General features: G+C 32.8%; 1 protein-coding gene across 4 annotated transcripts in view; it reads right to left on the bottom strand.

Moving 5' to 3' along the window:
* Positions 1 to 20,272, bottom strand: part of PPP1R12A (protein phosphatase 1 regulatory subunit 12A) — a 129,236-nt gene that overhangs the window by 27,119 nt on the left and 81,845 nt on the right. Inside the window, exons 7-15 of one of the 4 annotated variants that reach the window (XM_087814522.1) lie at positions 19,894 to 19,982; positions 19,581 to 19,738; positions 14,340 to 14,464; positions 7,139 to 7,255; positions 6,553 to 6,768; positions 5,271 to 5,356; positions 4,348 to 4,452; positions 3,068 to 3,235; positions 2,507 to 2,683 (exon numbers count right to left, since the gene is read on the bottom strand). In XM_087814522.1, coding sequence (XP_087670648.1) covers positions 2,507 to 2,683; positions 3,068 to 3,235; positions 4,348 to 4,452; positions 5,271 to 5,356; positions 6,553 to 6,768; positions 7,139 to 7,255; positions 14,340 to 14,464; positions 19,581 to 19,738; positions 19,894 to 19,982 — 1,241 coding nt within the window. The remainder of the gene's footprint in view (positions 1 to 2,506; positions 2,684 to 3,067; positions 3,236 to 4,347; positions 4,453 to 5,270; positions 5,357 to 6,552; positions 6,769 to 7,138; positions 7,256 to 14,339; positions 14,465 to 19,580; positions 19,739 to 19,893; positions 19,983 to 20,272) is intronic. The other 3 variants (XM_016199419.2, XM_087814521.1, XM_016199421.2) reach the window with 3 other exon arrangements.

The raw sequence follows: 20,272 nt of genomic DNA, 5'->3' as shown, positions 1-20,272 counted from the left end.
TAATATATAATAATTGTTAGTTGGAGATACAATACCTATGAATGTTATTACATACAAATGTGTGAGTGAAACATACAAGTTTAGCATTTTAATAGATTTTAAGAAAGTGAGTCTTCAGAAAATGGTTGCATCCACTCTGAAATTCAACAATGCAATCTGATAATTTTTTAGATTAGATAGAACTAATCATATTAACAGATCACATTTTTCAAATTCTTCCTAACTACAATTTTTTAAAAACTATATAATGTCATTTCTCTTAGCCCCCCTTTTGATTCTCTGCAACACCTTCCTGGTCATATGTCAAGTTTTCTAGACTATGTCTTTACGGTACAGTGTCTAGGACTGAATGCAACATTCAGGACACAGGATGACTAGTGAGTAAGCAGCACTCCCTGCATTCATGTCCTTGAGCATTTATTAATAATGTTTTTGGCAGATATCGCACTCTTGTTCACACTATGAGTTCTCTAAAAATTCAAGTGGTTTTTATACATGAACTGCTTTAAAATCAGCATTATTCTTGGGTAACTGACTTTCTGATATAAAGAAGAGAACTTAGCATTTATCTTTATCTTCATTAAATTTCATCTTATGTATCTAAATTTATGTTCCATCCTGACTTAGGACATGCATAATTTTAAAAGCATGCAATCTATATCAAGAGTTAAATAATTTAAGAGTTGAACAGCAAAGATAGGACAGGTCCTTGCAAAACAAAAAACTTTTCTCCAATGATCAATATTACTTCAGAAGTTTTCTTTCTGTATTGCAGGGCTCTGTCTCATAGTTTTCATTCTGCCTATACATCAACTCTCTAGAGTTTTATGTTTTTATGTATTTATTTTTTAATCCTCACCCAAGGATATGCTTATCAATCCTAGAGAGAGGGGGAGAAAGAGAGAAACACTGATTTGAGAGAGGAACATCGATCAGTTGCCTCCCATATGTACCCTGACTGGGAATCAAACCCGTGACCTTTTGGAGTGCTGGACGACACTCCAACCAACTGACCACACTGGCCAGGGCAGTAACATAATGTCTTGCAGTTTGAAAAGACTATGGAAATGTAGAAATACTTAAACAATGAAAGAAATTTGCTATCATGGGCCACCTATCTAATGCTAGGTTCTCCTTTCTACTTTACCTTCCTAAAATTAATCCACTGGAAATCTTAACTAACCAAAACAGGACTCCTCATCCAATCAGATCAATAAAAACAGGAAAATTCTAAAATACAGTGGAATTTAATTTAGTGTGCATGGCAACTTTACATAATATCCAAAAGTACATATGAAATGGTACCTAAAATAGTATAAATGTGTTGACCTAATGTTTTTCAGCCACAATATATTCTTAAATCATCATATATATATATTTTGGAGGCAAATTTTCAACCATATACATTTCAAAAAAATTAATGAAATTTAATTAAAAGACGAACAGAAGAGGCCAACAATGTATTCGAAATTGCAAACAAATACTTGACATGAAACAAAACACAAACATTAATATTACTGCAAACATCATTGAAACAAGGTAAGACAAACAAGTTAACCTGCTCGGTATTTTAATAAGAAAATATCAGGTATGCAGCTAAATTAATTTTGCAAGAATAAAATATAATAAAGGTTACATTTAGCTTCCTAAGATTTTCTTCTTTCTCAAGAGGGAAAACAAAATTCAAAGCTAGGGACTATGAATGATATAGAAGAAAGAAGACTGGACCGACTCTTTTGTAATCTTGGGTATAGCTTTATCTCTCACACTAACTATGTAAAAGTGGAAAAGTCACTTAAATCTCTCTGGGTCTTCACTTTCCTTCTGTAAATTGAGGATATCACAAAAGATAACAGGATAAGTTCCTTTCTACATCTATGATTCCATACCACTGACAGAAGAACACAAAATAAACTCATAAGACCCTTAAAAAGACTTAATTAATGAGTGCCTTCTATATATCAGAATTAAAACTAAGTAAGTGTATTCAACACAGTTAAAATTACTGGGCTTATACATATGCATAAGAAGCCACTTTTCACCAAGAGAATCTTAAAACGAAATTCTCAAAAATAACAAAAACAGTTTAACATCCATCAGATTTCTTAGTAATGAGGGGGAAATATGAGAAGAATAAAAAACCTGTTTTTGTCATGTTGCATCTGGTTTGCCATGAGTATGATTATATGTGTTTAGATTTTTGTCACAAAAACATTTTGAATTAAACCAATCATTAAAAAGAGTAAGATTGGTTAAGTAAGAACTGTCTGGCTCACTGCCTTTAAACAAAAACATCAATTCTGTTCGAGGCGCGTTAGCAAGCCTGAATGCTAATAATGGCTAATTATATCAACCTACATAGTTCTGAGCCGATAGAAGTTGTATCAGTTATTAACCTACTGGAGAGATGGTCACCAGCTGCACAAGATGAACAAAACAAAACAAAGCAAACAACTTTCATCACTGGGCAAGATACAGCAGCAGTTCTAGTAGGACCTTTACACACCTGCGTCTCTCCCTGACCTCTGATGTGGAGGAGACAGTGCCGGCAGTAGTTGTAGTCAGGGTTGTGGTAGAGGCTGCAGCATTTACAACAGTTGGAGCAACAGGAATGGTCACTGCCGTAGGAACACTGTCCTTTTCTTTTTCAGTACTATCCTCAGCCCACAAACGATTTGAGGTACTATAGCATCACAAGCAGCAACACAAAAAAGAGAAAAGGAAAACAGCTAAACAATGAAAGCACTTTCTAGCAGCTGAAAACGTGTGACTACAGGGATGGACTTTTTAAAACACAAGGCAAGACATCTTTCAACTATGAACCAAAAAGTTCAACCAGAGCTGAGAAATTTATATTTTAAGAAGCCTCATTCAAGGGAAGTTTGTAATTCAGGAATCTAATTTTTTTCCCCAGACATGCATCACAGCCTCTTTTTGGAACCAATTTTTGTTTGTGATTTTAACAAGGTAAATGAAAAAATCCAGAGCCCACAATCTTCTAAACAAAAACGCATGCACATACATAAGCACACAGTAGGCCTGAACACAAAATGTATCTGTGACTCACCTGCTTTGTGTGCCTGCTGAGGAAGAACCCGTTGTAATCTTTGTAGTAGTGCTTGTGCTGGAAAGCAGGCTTTTCTGAAGCCCAGCTGCAGAGGTAACTGTTGGTGTTGATGTGGTGCTTGGAACACTAGAACTAATCAAATCATCTTGTCTTCTACCAAAGGAGCAACTAAAGGAAAGAGTCATATCTATATAGGATGTGTTTGTATGTGTATTCTATAGTTAATGTCTATACATTATACAGATTCACAAGGCTAGGGAAAATCTAAAAAACTGTGTTCCTAAATAAATACACCACCAGCTCCAGCACCAAGAGTTGCACCTACAACTTGCTAGAGTCTAGATGATTTCACAAATTTGGTAGTGTATCATTTTACTGCCTCCCCACCTCCCTCAACAAAACTCAAAGATGATCTGATCTGATAGTTTACATTTTCTGGAACTGTTCAGACCATATGGTCATGCCAGGCTAGGTCTGAGAAAAACACTTTGGTTTGGATTTACTCAGGGAAAGTTCAGCCTTTGACATTTTTGAAGAAAATTGTTTCAGCGATGGGTCACATCCTTAGGAGTGATCCATGACTATATTATACTTGTCTTTTACTCTATCTTTTGTTGCTTTCAGCCAAGAAATAACTTATAGACCCCCCATGATATTACCAACATTCTAACTCAAGGCATTTCTATACCTCTGAGTCCTAAGACAAGTGAAAACCTCACAGGTCACCAAATGATGTCTAGGTCAATTAAAACACTGATCTATTTCAGTGTTTTAACTGTTATATAACTGCTCCAGTCAGTTATATAAGGAGTTCCTTTTTACTATGCTACAATCCAAAAGATACTTCATAAAATATCTAATTTAATTGTGTATATATACATATATATATATATAGCAGGTCCTTGAATAACGTCGTTTCGTTCAACATCGTTTCACTATAACATTGAACAAGATGCTGTAGGAACTTAACTCTTGTTTTATATCAATTAGCGCATGGTAAAATTGGTTTTGTCATATGTCATTTTGCTTAAAGTAGTAGAAACTGCTGATGACATTATGTGAGGACTCGATGTAATATAATAGGAAGGCATTGGTAGGAGCAGTTTCACTCATCTTTAAATATATACTCTGTGTCTTTAAATGAAGTTTTATTTAGACAACAAAAGATGTATTTTTAAAAAGCCCGTATTTTCTTATATGATATTAAATTGAGGAGTCCAAACCAACTGCCTCGTCTTTTTATAAAACACGTGAAAGTTACTTAAGAATTATGTTACTACCTTCTGTGGTAAGTTGGTCCTTCATTAACTGAGCTATTCCTCTTGAGATCATCTTCCCATTTTCTCCTTGTATAGGAACTACTTGTTCGCAAACTTGAAGAGTCTCTGTGGAAAGAATACCTTTCAGATTCTGGTAGACAATTTCTAAACAGGGTTAATAAAGCTGTACATTAATAAACATTAGTAGAAAGAGAAACTAGAAAAAAAACCCTTGGGAAAACACTTTGGAATATTTATGAAGAAGTGGAAGTAATTGCAGTTCTAAAATTCTATCCCTAAAGTATAATCCTATTTATAGGGGCAAAATTAAGAATGTTTACAGAGGTTTAATTTATGATCACAAAATATTAGACAATTTAAATATCCATAGTTTGAGGAGGGGAAATGGTTACTTTAACCTCAACAGATCGACTCTAAGGAACATTATGTACTTACAAAAAACAATGCTTATTGAAAAAATATATTAGCATCTAAGACTGCTTATGTGATGTTAGAGTAAAAAAAAAAAGTCAAGATACAACTTTGGAGGTTATAACATGACTACAACTATACTAAAAAGCTCTCACACTCTATGTGGTAAGAAGTAGGAACAAACAAACTAAATCAAGTAAGGGCATTTCCCCATCCTTCTTTTTTCTCCTTTTCTATGTTCCACATATTTAAAGAGTGTGTACTAGTCTGTGACCTCATCTGCCATCACTGTCTCCTCACTCTGTTTTCCAACCACATGCCTTTTTTTGCTGTTTCATGAGTGTACCAAGCCAGAACTTCCTCAGGAGTCCTTGCTGTTCTATTAAGAATAGCCTCCATATCTTCCCACAATCCACATCCCACATAATTAAAATAATGTTCATGCTTTAACTCTCATGCTGGGTAATAAAGATTTTATAGTAAAGACATAAAGCAAATCAGGATGAATTCACCTGTTTTCTTTCTCTTCAATGTCAGATGTACTGGCTAGTCGTCTTGGTATTGTAGGTGCAACATATGCAAGCCTAGTTCCTTTCTCCTATACAACCGGAAAAAACACATGAGTGAAAATAAATCAGTGCGCACTGCCAAGAGTATTTATTAAAGAAGAGTACTGAACAATGTACAATTACACAGCCATCACAGTTTACTTTACAGTATTTCCATAGTTCCTAGCTAAACTCTAAATTGATGCCTATCAACAGTCAAGTACTACAAGCACTAAAGGACAGCTTGTTCAAACTAATTTTCTTTTATCTAGAATTAGATAATATTCATTCTAACATCAGAAAACATTGTTAGACATAAGTTGACATTTTAATGACTTTTTCTAAAACTTCTGTAACAGATCACTTAAAGTAATATAGTATCAGAAAGTAAAATATCCTTTTTCTTCCAGAGAAAAAAGTTCTCAAATATGGTTCACTAATTAAGTCCCAATCACTTATAATACTTACATAAGGTATTTATTATCTTGATATTCTACCATTTAAAATATTAACATTATAATATTCAAAACAAAATTATTTAAATTATATATCTCCAAGTATGGTTTTGACAATGGCATGTGATACATTCCTACTATGTTGGAATCAACATATGTTGGAAACAACTGGGTGATACATTTATACAAAATAAAATATTAAAATTACTTGATGAGAAATTCCATTTCTGAATTTCTGATACAAAGAAACAGTTCTACATAGAGGGAACAAACTGTATGAAAAAAAGGTCCAAGCACTAAAAATGCAGTAGAAAATAAATAACCTAACTATATAAAGTAACACTGAATGAACTGTGATACAGCCTGTGTGATGCAATTTAATACTGCCTTTCAAAAATATAGTTATTAAAACTACTCATGAAGAAAAAGTTGCTTGTGATGTATCAGATGGAAAAGCCGGTAAAAAAAAGTTGCGGATTCTAGGTAAGTGCAACTTATGAGTATAATCACATCCTAGAATAAATGTGTTCCTAAACTTAGGAAAACTTACCTAATCAATAAATAAACTTGCTCCTTGATATATTTTATTGTAAATTCTCAAGTAAGACAAAGGGTTCCTTTGAATACAGTCTAATCATATCTAATGCTTCCATACAGATACATGTTTAAGGCACATGAATTAAGCTGAAACATAGATCTAATGATACAGAGTAAAAAATCTAAGAGATCTAACGTTCCTAGAAAATAAATCATTAGAGTTTTTAAACAAACCAGATCGTGAAATTGATTACCTTTTCTTTATTATCCAAAGAGGAGGAAAGTCTAGGACTTGAAGCTGAACGCATAACACCTGCAGTGTCTTTTTCTTTCTGAGACTCTTTAGATGCTGTGATTTCTGCAAGTGCACCATAACTGCCAGTCTTTCTAAGTCCTAACCTCCAAGATGCAGGAGACTCGTCTTTTCTCTCTTCTTCTTTGGAAGAAATTTTTGTAGCTGAGGTTGGAAACTGTTTTTATTTTATTTTTAAGGAAAAGAAAAAAGAATCATCAAGACATCAATCCTTAAGCTGGAAGTAAGTTTACAGAAAAATATGTTTAAAATTACAGTTAATTGTTTCAGGAGAAACGCTTTTACTAAGGAGGTTAATGTCTTAGTCAAAAGTGTAAAGATCTAAAAAGGAATGAGCTACCTTTCCAGAAGTTAGATTTAAGAAAACACACTCCACACTTTATATCACACAGAAAAATTATGCCGCAAATACAAAGAAATGAGCACACCAATAAGGACTTAAAACCATGCATCTTTGGAACCAATATTCATATTAAACTTGTTATGTTGTAACCTAATATAAATCCTTGCACATAGAAATGCCTCACCATAGATTTTTCACCCTTACTGGGCACAAGAACAATGCCAGTTTTGCGCAAGCCCTGCCTCCATGATGCGGGATCTACTGATTCCACCACAGGCATGATAGGAGCAATGAAATCATACTAAAGCCAATTAAAATAAGACAGTAAAGAGATAAAGATTGAAAGCATGAAAACAGAAAAGGAAGTTATGAAAAAAACATACTTTTTCTTTTAAAAATTAATTTTATAATAAATTAAAAACCAGTAATTGGGTAATAATCCAATCTTTAAAAGTCACCGGGAAAAAGTTTCACTTTCAGCATGAAAGAGTCTGAAAGAATATAACAGAGAAACTTCTAAAGCAGTGAAAGGCAGCATATAGAGCAGATAACATTATAGAATGTGAGTGTACTACTGCACTTGAACTTTGTTTTTATTCATTTATATATTTAGGTTAAAAACTTTTAAATCCAGTAAAATCAACAAAAAAGTAACAAGTGATATATTTTCTAGTTATATCTTCAGTAATATTTTAAATATCATAACCTTATATTTACTCTCTGTTTTTTTCACTAAACATTAAACATTTTAACTAACAACTTTGTTTGTACAAATACTTATTTCATTTCCAGGGCTTTCCTTCCAATGGCCTTAAAAATGAAACATCTGTTATCTTTAACTAGTTCACATCACCAACTTCACTTACAAGATTTAAATAATCACAGTGAAATATAGATGGGTGAATATAGCAACTAACTAGTTGCTAAAAACATAGGACATGGATATTTTTTTAAAAATCCCTTTCTTCAGCCCTGGCCAGTGTGACTCAGTGGTCAGAGAGTAGGCCCATGTACAGAAGAGTCACAGGTTTGATCCCTAGCCCATCCAAGTGCATGTGGGAGGCAACCAATCGATGTGTATCTCTTCCCCCCCTTTCCACTCTCTCTAAAAATCAATGGAGGAAATTACCTCGGGTGAGAATTAATCAAAACAAACAAACACCAAAAAACAAACAAACAAAAAAACAAAAACACAGAAATCCCTTTCTTTCATATTTATTGCCAAAGTTTGCTATAATTAGCAGTTTAATAGAGCTTGTTAAAGCAGCCATGATGTTGGAGGGCCACTTCATAGACAACACTGTTATAAGATACCTCTGGCACTTACATTAGCTAATTCCTATCAGTAGAGCTAAAAACAGACACATGATATATAACATTCCCCAAAGTGTGCAATGAGGCATTCCAGGGGCCAGAACAAAATCACAGCAGCGCTATGGGATATTTTAAAGCTTTGAAAGAAACACAGTAACATCTGTTGGACACTGGACAAACTGTCATTAACTTATTTGCACTTAACTATTTAATAAATGAAACAAATAGGTATTTCTTTCAGCCAAGTGGTACTGTGAAAAAATAAATTAGTAAAACACTAGGGGCTCCATCGACTGAAAAAGCTCAGGAATCTCTGTAATATTTTATGCCACATGACAGGCACTGAGGTTATTAATTTCTGAGATTAAAGTCATAGTCCTCTAGAACAGAGGTTGGCAAACTCTTTTCTGTAAAGGACCAAATTGTACATTTTAGGCTTTCAGACCTGAGCCTCTGTTGTAACTACTCATCTATGCTGTTGTAGCACAAAAGTAGCCACAGGTAATCCATAAGTAAAAAACGTGGCTGTGTTCCAATAAAACTTGATGTAGAAACATTGAATTTATGTCACAAAATATTCTTTTGATTCCCTTTCCCACAACCATTAAAAAATTTTAAAACCATTCTAACTTGTAGGCTATACAGAAGCAGGTAGTGTGGTCCAGCTTTGGCCCACAGGCTATGGTTACCAATCCCTGCCCTAGAACCTCCCCCAAACTGGAAACAAATGTTATTTCTCCATGATAAAATGATCAGACAGAAGATAACATTTACTGAATGCTGTAAAAGAAACTAACACTTAACAAATGTTTATTGGTGTTAGGACCTAAGCGAAATGCTTCACATGGGTTATCTCATTTAATTCTTACAACCACCCAATGAAATACTACTATTACCACTTTAGAGTTAAGAAAAAGGAGGCAGTATTTTCAATTTTGAAATGAACATTTATTGCACTATACTGACTGATACACTTCCACTCTGCGTAACATGAGTTTGCATTTAAGTTCAAAAGCACCTTTCAACTTTATTTGATGTGTAAGTGAACCTCTCTGACATACTCAACTAGACCCACTCCCTGAAACTCTTATTTTGGCTTATATAATAGGACACTATTTTGACTTTCCCATTCTTCTGATTACATCCTTTGTTTTGGTCTTTTCGTTGTTGTAAATAGCAAGTTTCCTTGTCATAGCCTTGCAATGTAAGTACTCCAAGAGTGTATTCTCAGATCTCCCATCTTTCCTTCCAGTTTCTTCTCCTGGGGGGTTGGGAGTAGGATGTGCTCTATTTCCTCAGGCTAAATGTTAATTGCATTCAGCTTATTCTCCAATTTGTTACTCTCTAGCTCAGTCTGACTCCTAAATTCCCATTCTTGACCATTCCTGAATTTCTATTTACCTTTAGAAAAAGAACAAACAACTTAATAGTTATAGTTCATATATTTCACCATTTAGTTTAGGGCTCTACATTACTTGAATGAGCCTTAAATCAATGTGGTTTTAATCAATGGTTTGTTCTTTAAATGGTTGTTAATACTGTAGATAATCTTACTGAGGGCTATACAAACAGGAAGGTGTGGTATCAAACTTCAGGTTTAAACTGTTTGAAGCATTACAGACATTCATTTCACAACCAGGTTGTATAAAAATATTGGCTGGGATGAGACTCACTGCCTTTTTAGTGAAATTTATTAAATCCCCATTCCATTCAATAGGCACATGTTGAAAGAGTGTTGTCATTGGTGTTAATGGGGGAATTTGTCCCTTCATTGCATTTGGGCCTTTTGTATCACTCTCTTAATACTAAATTAAACGTGCCCTGAAAAAGAAAGGACTATCTAGAATGATAATTGGAACCCAAAACTCAACATCTCTAAAATCAAATACCATTATTTCCAAACCATCTCTTAGTTCCCTATTTCATTTAATGGCACCAATAATTTCTTCAATTGAAACTTGTTAGACATGTTAGACTTTTTTGTCATCTTTCTCCATTTACAAATTAGGTGCCAAGTCTTTAAATCTCCTCTCCTTTACAAGACCACTACCATTTCTCTAGTTTATATTCTAATCCTGGGCAACTTCAGTGACTTTCTAATAAATCTCTCAACTAGCCTCTCACCTTCAAATGCAACTGTACATTGCTATCAAAGTAATATTCTATAAAGCATAACTCTCTCATGGCCTTGTTCAAACATCTATAATACTCTACTATCAAACTGTAAAACAATGTTACTGTAGTAATGAAGACATTCCACAATTCGGCTCTACGTTTCCTGTTTTATTTTCTATATGCACCCTATAAGTCAATCAAACTATACAACTCATTTTTCATGCAAAATACTCCACATTATCCCTACTTGGCTCACATTGTTTTCAACTAACTGCACAAACCTCCCTTCTCTGTTTGGCTGAAATACTGCCTACTCATACTTCAAGTTTATCTCAAATGTCCTAATTCCATTACCTGAAATCAAATATTTCTTCCATTTTTAACTATAATTCTACATTTGTACACTTTTATTGGCATACTTCATACACTGAAAGCACACAGTATTTTATTATGATTATGCTTAATAATTAGATTCAATTAACTAAAACATTTAATACCAAGAAAATTCTAATTTTTACTGCTTTGTAAAGAAAAATAGTTTACACTTACTGAAATCTATGTGCATACAGCAGAGTAGGTAATCTTTTTCAGAGATACCAACAATATTTATTTTGACTATAGAGCGATATAAGTTTATTGTTAGTTAAAATTTTAAATAATAAAATCAAACTAATGGTTTTATAGCTAACATTTGCACAACTCATAGGCCCGATCTCATTGCTACAGAAACAATTCTTTATTTTTAGCTCAAGAAGTTGAGACCTTAAGGGAAGATCACTTAAAATAAATACATCCATGTTTCCCTGTAGTCACCCCCAGTTATTATGGAATACAAATGATATTTAATACTGTTTTAGAGCTTCCTGGTTTGTGATCTATTTCTTGTCATAAGCCCATGCGTGTGTGAAGGCTGGCTGTAGTTTATGGACAGGTGGAGGAAACTAAAGAGCTTAAGGTAACTTTGTCTAAATATCAGAAGCAGAGTACTGAGTGGGAATCTAAAAATAGACAGAACCCACAACTGTAAAATCTTTAAGGATGTATTTACAAATTAACAACTCATGTAAGAAAATTTGTATCTCTTAGGTCTCTAAGTTACAGAAAAAATCTTGAAACAAACTTAAGAAAAACTATAACGCTAAATTGAAGTACATAGTCCAGGTGGTGTGACTCAGTGGTTGAGTGTGGACCCCATGAACCAGGAGATCGAGGTTCGATTCCCAGTCAGGGCACATGCCTGGGATGCGGGTTGATCCCCAGTAGGAGGCATGCAGGAGGCACCCAATCAGTAACTCACTCTCATCGGTATTTCTCTCTCTCTCTCTCCCTCTCTCATACTCTTTCTGAAATCAATAAAAATACATATTTAAAAAAACACTGAAGTACATAAAGTAGTAGTGAACATAATAAGAGGCTTAAAAGTCATACAATAGCCAGTCCAGGCATGGTTCAGCGGTTGAGCATTGACCTAGGATCCAAGCGATCAGGGTTCGGTTCCCCATCAGGGCACATGCCTGGGTTACGGGCTGGATCCCCAGTCGGGGGTGTGCAGGAGGCAGCTGATCAATGACTCTCTCATCATTGATGTTTCTATCTCTCTCTCTCCCTCTCCTTTCCTCTATCTGAAATCAATAAAGATACATTAAAAAAAAAAAAAAGTCATACAATAATGATAAAATGTTGCTCCATCCATTAAGGTAACACTTCAAATTTTTTGTACACCATGACTTTATTGCTTTGAATAAAATTTGGCTAGAAAACCTTAAAAAACAAAGACTGAAATAATATAATCTTCAAATTAGATTAGATCAATTTAATTACAAAAATCAAAAGTAATTCTGAATAAGAATTTTATAAGCAAACAGGTTATTAGTTCACTAATCTAACAGAGTTATTAAGCGTTTGCTTTCAATTAAGATAGTTGGCATAAATCAAGAAGTAAATTGCCATAAATGTAGGACTATGCTTGAGAAAAACATAATTGATCACAAGTAGTTTACTGTCATTGTTTATCTGTGGTAAGAAAGACATGGCTTAGCTAAATACTCAAAAGAATGACAGCCAGGTTATTGGCCAACTATTCCAAGGAGATGGAGCTTTTTGGAAATTTTTGATAATCCAAGTTCTAACAGATAATAAATCAAAAGAGCTAAAGTTTAGCATTCATTGAAGAAGTATATAGGGGTTCTAGGATTAAATAGTTAAAGTAGCTTGTGGTGACACCTGTTATGTATGGCATGATAACCAAATTCTGCAGACAGGCTGCTTCTGGAAAATTCCACTTTAAAGCATATATAATTATAATCATATGAACATGGGATCTAGCTGATTCAAGAAGCCCTCAGTTCTAGACTATAGAAGGTTAAGACAACTACTCACTCATATACTTTCCTGATACTCAAGCTGTACCAATGAAATCCATAGATTTTTACCACTAAGAATTCACATTATTGATTTCCTTAGAAAAAGTTTTAGAAGAGGCTTATTACAAAGAGTATAGATTAAAAAAAAATTCTCTACTTTATGATTTTAAAAGATTCATATTTTGACCACTTGGAGCCAAGTCCAAACAGTAGCAAGACTGACACCGTGATAGAAACATTATAGGGATTTAACATCAGTCCTCAAACCCAAGCAAACCAAATAATGTCAGACAAGTAACAAAATAAATCCAAAGGCAGAGACATGACAAAAAATATACAATCTCCGAGTGCACCCTTGATTTGAAAAACAAAACAAAATAAAAAACAACCAAACAGTTAGAAAGATGTAACTATAACCAAAGGGAAATTGGAAAAATCTTGAGTATGTTCTGTGTATTATTGAACATAGATAATAGTATTATATCAAAGTTAAATTTCCTAAGTATGATAATTTTAGTGTGGGAGTGAAAGATAATGACTTTGTACTATGAGACACATACTCAAGTATTTAGAGGTCAAGTGTTATATTGACTGCAACCAATTCTTAAATGGTTTAGCAAAAAAAAAAAAAAAAAAAAGGTATGTGTGTAAGTCTGTGCATTGTGGGTTTGTGTGTACATACAGAAAGAGGCATGAGTATGTTCCTTAAAGATAAGGGCTGGTGGAAAAGAAGCCTTTAAAAAGAGACAAGTAGGTAAAAAAAACAGTAACATAGAACTCTTAATTAATCTTTAATTTGGGTTTAAAGAAGTGGAGGTTTTAGAGAAGCAGGGAAAAAGAAAGTTTAAAAATATCAACACACTAGTTAAAAAGCAGTTTGGTGGAGAAAAGGAAGCAAGGACAGAGAACACATGGAGAACAGAGTAAGGGAGGAAGGAATGACACTAACATTTTGTCACTAGCCAGGCTCTCTCAACTAAAACTTTAATGTTAACTTACTTAATTGTTTTTATCTTTTTTTTTCTTTTTTGACAGATAAGGAAGATAGTAACTCACTCAAGGCATAAACTTACAACAGGTGGGGTCAGAGCTAATCTCTGGTTTGTCTTCAAAGATCACGCTCTTACTGGTATGCCATACTTGCATGCGTGGTGCTTTGTATTGAGTTAGAAAATCTAGATTCTAGTTTTCGCATTGACTCGTGCTTAACTTAATGCTCATGTGAAATTATCAAAATGCACCTTTACTTAACAGAGATAAAAGAGTTTTGAAAATCTGTGTTTCTCGAAGTTTTAACTGAAATAAAAACTACCATGATTAATTTTCATATGAAAATTTTAATCATTCTACCGTTTATTTCTGATATCTATCAACTATAGTATCAACTGCAAAAAGCATAATGAATATAATATGACTATAATATAATATGATTCAGAAATCTGATCAAATTAAAGAAAGAAAAATATATTCTTATTTTTAAACCTTAGATATTTTTGGAATAAACTATAAAAACTGAGAACTGTCTTAATACTTTAGCCCCAATGGTACTTAAATAGAAGATATGTATTTTTAGCAAATGCAATTTAGGCTTACCTTTTTTATAGGTGATGTAGGTGTTGCCTGACCAGATGACACAGTAGGTGTTGTAACAGCTACAGGAGCTGCTTGTGTACTAGAAGTATTGGCATTAGTTACAGAAGCCATGGGCTTTGTCTTATCTATTTTAATTAAAAAAAAAAGAAGAAAAAAAGAAGATTAAGAGTTAAGATTCTATATGAACTTGGTTTCAATGGCTGGAATAATAAAAATTTATATTCTATTTGTTTTAAGGTTTTATTAATTCAAAGTCTTCTCCCACTATTATTATCATCCCTTTAAACAAGTAAAATTTTTAAGGAGTTTCTAGAAATGTTTCAGTATGTATGCTAACCTAAATAAAATAATATGAAGAAACACAACAAAGCTTCAAAAAATAAAAAGCATAAACAGAATCTTACTTTTGCACTTTTAACACTGGAAATTTAAGAAGTCTCTTAAATTAATATTTAAAACTTGAATGCATAAATACAATGTAACTAAAAAAATTACAAGAGCTGTGTATTTTCTAATGTATAAACAACTTATATACCTAAAACTGATGAATCTTCTTTATTCCAGGAAATCTAAAAGTGCTTTCTGTCAATAATCAGCTTAGATTCCTAATAAAGGTATGCTTCAATGTCACAGAGCATGCCTTTTCACCTCTAAAAAGTCTATAGTTAAATGGGCATAAGATCAGGTTAAAACTCTTTTCACAATGTATCAAGACAATTTCCAACTGATAATGAATCGCTTAGAAAAAGATTTTTGAAAATATTAGAAAAATAGATCTGATGCTAGAAAAAATTCAGACTGTGTTTGAACAATTAAGTCAGACTGGCTTTTACCAAAAAGGTCATACATAATTTAAATCTTTATATTAACTGCAATTTATAAATGAACTAGAAAAGTTTACTTTCCAAATGATCAAAGGTCATTTTATCTAGTTTCAAAATGAGGTAGGATAGGTATCCTTCTATACTTTGAAGAAGAAGTATCGTGCTTTTAAAGCTCTATGAGATACTCATTTTCATTATACTATCTTTCTCTCTCCTTTAGATAATCAGTTTTCCAAAGAAATCTTCCACCTTATCATTACTATATGCTGTTACACTTTTTAAGTTGACAATATTTAAAAAGCCCTATCTTCAGGGCAAGTATAGACATCCCACCAACAATATGAATTTGCAATGATTCATTCACTTCAATTTGTGACTACAAAAACATCCATAAGATGTTAATAAGGTAAAAAGTGTATCTCAAACTATACCAAAGGACATGGGCAAACTGTCACATTTAAAAACTATTATAACATTAGGTTTTCAAATAAACTAAATCAGCTAGACTCAGTCTAATAAAATTTATTTTCACTGTTAAGTAATACATCTTTTCCTTCAAGAGAAGCTAAGCCTATAAGCACAGTTAAATATGAATAATGTATAACCTAATTAGACCATCTTCCTGGAAAACAATCCGCTTAAATGGAGAGAGTAATTCAACAAATATGTATTGTCTCCATATTTCCAGTACTGTCCTAGGTACTGGGAATGTATCAGTCGATGAAAAGAAACTATCTTAACTGCAAAGAGCTTACGTGTCTAGTAGAAGAGATAAATAATAAAGTCCAACAGATTTTCTCTCATTTTATTTTTTCCTTTTCTCCCTGTTTTCTTTTGGTTTAAAATTCTGTTTCATATCAGTGAAATATATACACCAAAGAATGTATATTCATGTATGTAAACATTTATGTTTGGTTTAAGAATAATAATGAAACAAATCCCAGATGTCCACTATCCAACTAAAGTAAATAAACATTATTAATATAGCTGAAGCCCTTCTAGCCATTTGATTTTAACAAAGAATGAAAATTTTCCAAGTCCTAATGGAAAAAAAAACCTAAAGTCAAAAGTATGCCTCCCTTTTCTCATTTCTCAGCTACCTCTCAAATTTATAAACTATTTGAAAGGAAATTAAATTTTTGGTTAAGTTCCTATTTTCATCTGATTTATGAAAAGAACACCAATTTAAAAACTGGTTTGGTAAATGATTTATGAAAGAAAATTCAGCAAAATAGTTATTTTACGTCAAAGAGTTTTTTAAAAAAAATAACCATACAAAAAGTAGAAAAAAGAAAGTTTAGAAATTGTCAAATCAAGCTGTAGCTCTACAGGGAAATGGATGCTTTCTTAAGCTTGCCAAATAAAGTATGATAAAGCCTTGTTGATATTAAAAGAGGGAGAAAGAACCACACAGCATTTACATGGATTAATTCTTGAGACAGAGTCAAATTTTCCTGGCACAACTATCAGCAACAGGAAGAACAAAATTATCATAGTACAATGCTTCAGAGGAACATTTAAAGTTAGCTCAGTGAGAAACTAAGCAGAGAGTAACTGGTATGCTTAAGCCCCTAACAAGGAACTAATACAATACAATTTGATGGTAATTAGTTCTATTTATATTTATAGAATAGTAGAGTTTAAAGAATTATCCAGATCATTTAGTCCATTTCTTATTTCACAAGCAAGGAAATTTCAACCAAAAGAGGTCAGGAGAATTGTTAGTCAGTGGCAAGACAGGCCTAAATCTGTCTTTTGTTTGTTTTAAATAGCTCCCCAGTGCCTACCATTGAACACTAAATTGTACAGAAGGGGCCGATTTAAAAAATAGATAGTAAAAATCTCTGTGAGATGCCTGGACTTACAGTTCTTAAATTCTACTTTGTAAGTAGTAAAAGACTTGACACATGAGTTAGGAGATCTCGATGCTAGTCCTGGCTTTCTTGTGCAAATGTGCATACAGTTTAATTATGTATTTTACTATAGATTGGGGGCCAAGACATGTTGCATAAGGAAGAGATTAACGACACAAAAATAACGTTAAGTACTTAGAAAAGTATCTGAGACAATTTAAATTTCAATGATAGTATTTCATCTCGAACATGGGAAATAGCACAAATGTAACCGAAGTGATGATTGATACCAGGTAAGCATGAATATTGATCATATTTAAATGAGCAGTAAAGAATTTTATACAATTATTATATGAAAGCCAACACATTATAAAGCAATTGATTGCTATATAGTACCCATATAAAGCAGATATTATCATAATTTCACAGAAAAATGTAAGGTTAAATATACTACCCACACCTAAAATTACATGCATTAATCAGTGTGTGTTCTTAAAACACTGTGCATGCTGATTCTCACACAATTTGTTTTGATAATTAGAAATATTTTAATTAGCATGTTATAGAAATAAATTATAACATTCAATAATTACCTGTTGCTTCAGCTTCCAATTTTAGCGATATTACTGTCTCACCAACACAAAGGATATATACTGACTCACCTGACCAGCAATGTGACAGCAATAAATAAAAAAAATTAAGGCCCTAAGTGACTAGAATCTAGCTATTTACATATATCAAAAATACTGAAAAATAATTTACTTGTACAATTAGTAATCTCTCTCAAAAAAACATAAAATAAAATAAGGGAATCCAAAACATATCCAAAACACCTCACAACAAAGCTAGCCTGTATCTGTTTAAGCAACATCTTGTTTTTAATGGGAAACTTATGTTCCTCGACATGTGTTTATTTGGTAAACTTTAGCTTCTTCCATTCTGTTATATGAAATATTTCGCTGAATAAAAGTAAAATTTAATTCAAAACTGTTATTGTTGTTTCTAGAGGACAAATAGGTAGTCTAAGAAATTCTAGGGCTCTATTGTGTGTTTACCAATGACCACCAAACTGGTTTTGATAATGACAGGTCTTCCACTGAACAAAAATCTTATTGGAAATGGTATATTTTTTTCTGATAAAGTTATGTTAAAACACCAGGTTATGCAATTCAGTGATGGCAATACTGGAATCTCATGTTATTCAGAAGTTCTGAGAGATTAACTGATATAGAATAAGAAAATAAATGTTAATAAAAGCAATTTGGTAAATCTATAAAAATGTGTATGAGAGGAAAAAACGCAGAAACAATATCCTTGATACTATAAAGGAAAAGAATGTAAATTGTTATGGCAGCGCTGATAAAACAATTTGGTAGCATCTATGAAAATTCAAAATGTGACTAATATACGGTGACAGAAGATCTGACTTTGGGTGGTGGGCACCAAGTGCAATATACACATCATTTATCATAAAAATCTACCCTTGAAACCTATGGGATCCTATTAACCAATGCCACCCCAATAAATTTAGTAAAAATTTAAAATTAAATTAACAAAATAAAATAAAAAGAAAATGTGACTAATAATTCTATTAGAGAATCTTTTGTGCTTATATACAAGGAGGCATTTACACAAATGATCACTGCAGCATTATTTGCAACAACAAAATATTGAGAATAAGGTAAATATTTATCAGAAGGGAAATGGATGCATTTAATGAATATTATACAGCAACTAAAGGGGTAAGTTACAAAGATAAAGAAACAGATATGAACAAATCTAAATAATACAACTTTTGAGTAAAAAAGCAAGTTGCATAACAACTCCTAAGGTATAAAAACAAAAACACAAAACAACCGTATAATTACTATGGATTATTTCTGAATGTATGTGTAAGATAAGAGTATAAAAATGGACTAGAAGATTACAGAAAAACTCATGATAGTGACTGTCTTTGGAAAGAGAGGAAAGGGAAGTAGACTAGGGTATATAAAGAAGACAACTGTGCTGTTTTAATTTTATTAAAAGAAAAATTTAAAGCAAATATAGCTAAACGTCCACTATTAAGTCTTGGTAGCTGGAATATGAATTTCTATTATACTATTCTTTATCTCTAAAATTTCTCAAAGTAAATTTCCCTATATTCCCACAGGAAAGTATCTTGACTCATCCCCAACTTTCTAAATTTTTACTATTTCTAAGGTAATTTTTGGGATGCTGCTGGGACCTGCTTCTGGACTTTTGGGCCTCAGAAAATAGCAGGAACATTCTTGGATTGCTGGAAACTCATTTATATCCTATCTACGCCATCCTAAGAGAGACTTAGAAATCTTTTCACCTTCAAACCTAAAAAGGTCATAAAGAGACAGAGGTGAAAAAGAGATTCCATGTAATGAGAAAACAAAACATCACAACTATACTCCCTGGAAGGTAATTTACTGGCTTGGTAGGTATCCAAAAAAGTAGCAAATCAGTCTGAAAAGTTTCAAAATTAAAGCCTGTTCTCGCAGCTTACTTAACACCAAAACAAAAAATAGAAAATCCTTTTATCCTTCAAATTTTACCTGTTTCAGCTTCTGATTCTGAGTCATCTTCCTCATCTTCTTCACTAGAGCAGCTAGATTCATCTTTCTTTCCTTCTTCTTCATCATCAACCTTTTCTTGTTCCAGAGATTCAATACGGGATGCATTTTTCTCTGGCTCAATAATCAGTGTCTCTTTGCTGTGAAAGGAAAATAGCTTTCAAACAATTATATGCACAAAAGGTCAAAATACATTAATTTTCCCCCAGATCTACAAAATCTAACAATCATGCCTGTGACCATCATGCCAACTCATTCATAACAATAACAAAATCTACTTTAATATTTTACTTACTTTTTAAAGGTCTTCTGTGACTGATTATTGTCCATATTGGCTGTTGATTCAATTAGTGGAGATTTCTTCTCCCGTTTTTCACTATGCAGCTTCATAAAAGTTACGCAAAGGAAAATAGAAATACTATTAAGATAACATTAATAAAACACAAAATTGAAAATAATAACAAAGTAGTTTTCCAAACACTAAACAAAATAAAACAAAGAAAATATTTAAGCTGTACCCGAAAAGAAAAGGGCTTGGATAAAGAAAAAGTTTAGACAGTTAAAAAACTCCATGAAGGACTAAGTTGGACTCTTTTAGATCCCTCTCAACTTTAGTTCACTAAAAAGTCAAGATCCAATCACCACTTAGGATGTCTGATAATATTTTATTTAAA

This window comes from Miniopterus natalensis, chromosome 2 (genome assembly GCF_054644295.1).
Source record: "Miniopterus natalensis isolate mMinNat1 chromosome 2, mMinNat1.hap1, whole genome shotgun sequence".
Classification (NCBI taxonomy): domain Eukaryota; kingdom Metazoa; phylum Chordata; class Mammalia; order Chiroptera; family Miniopteridae; genus Miniopterus; species Miniopterus natalensis.
The sequence above is the reverse complement of the archived record's forward strand: the minus strand, read 5'-3'. Positions and strand labels throughout refer to the sequence as shown.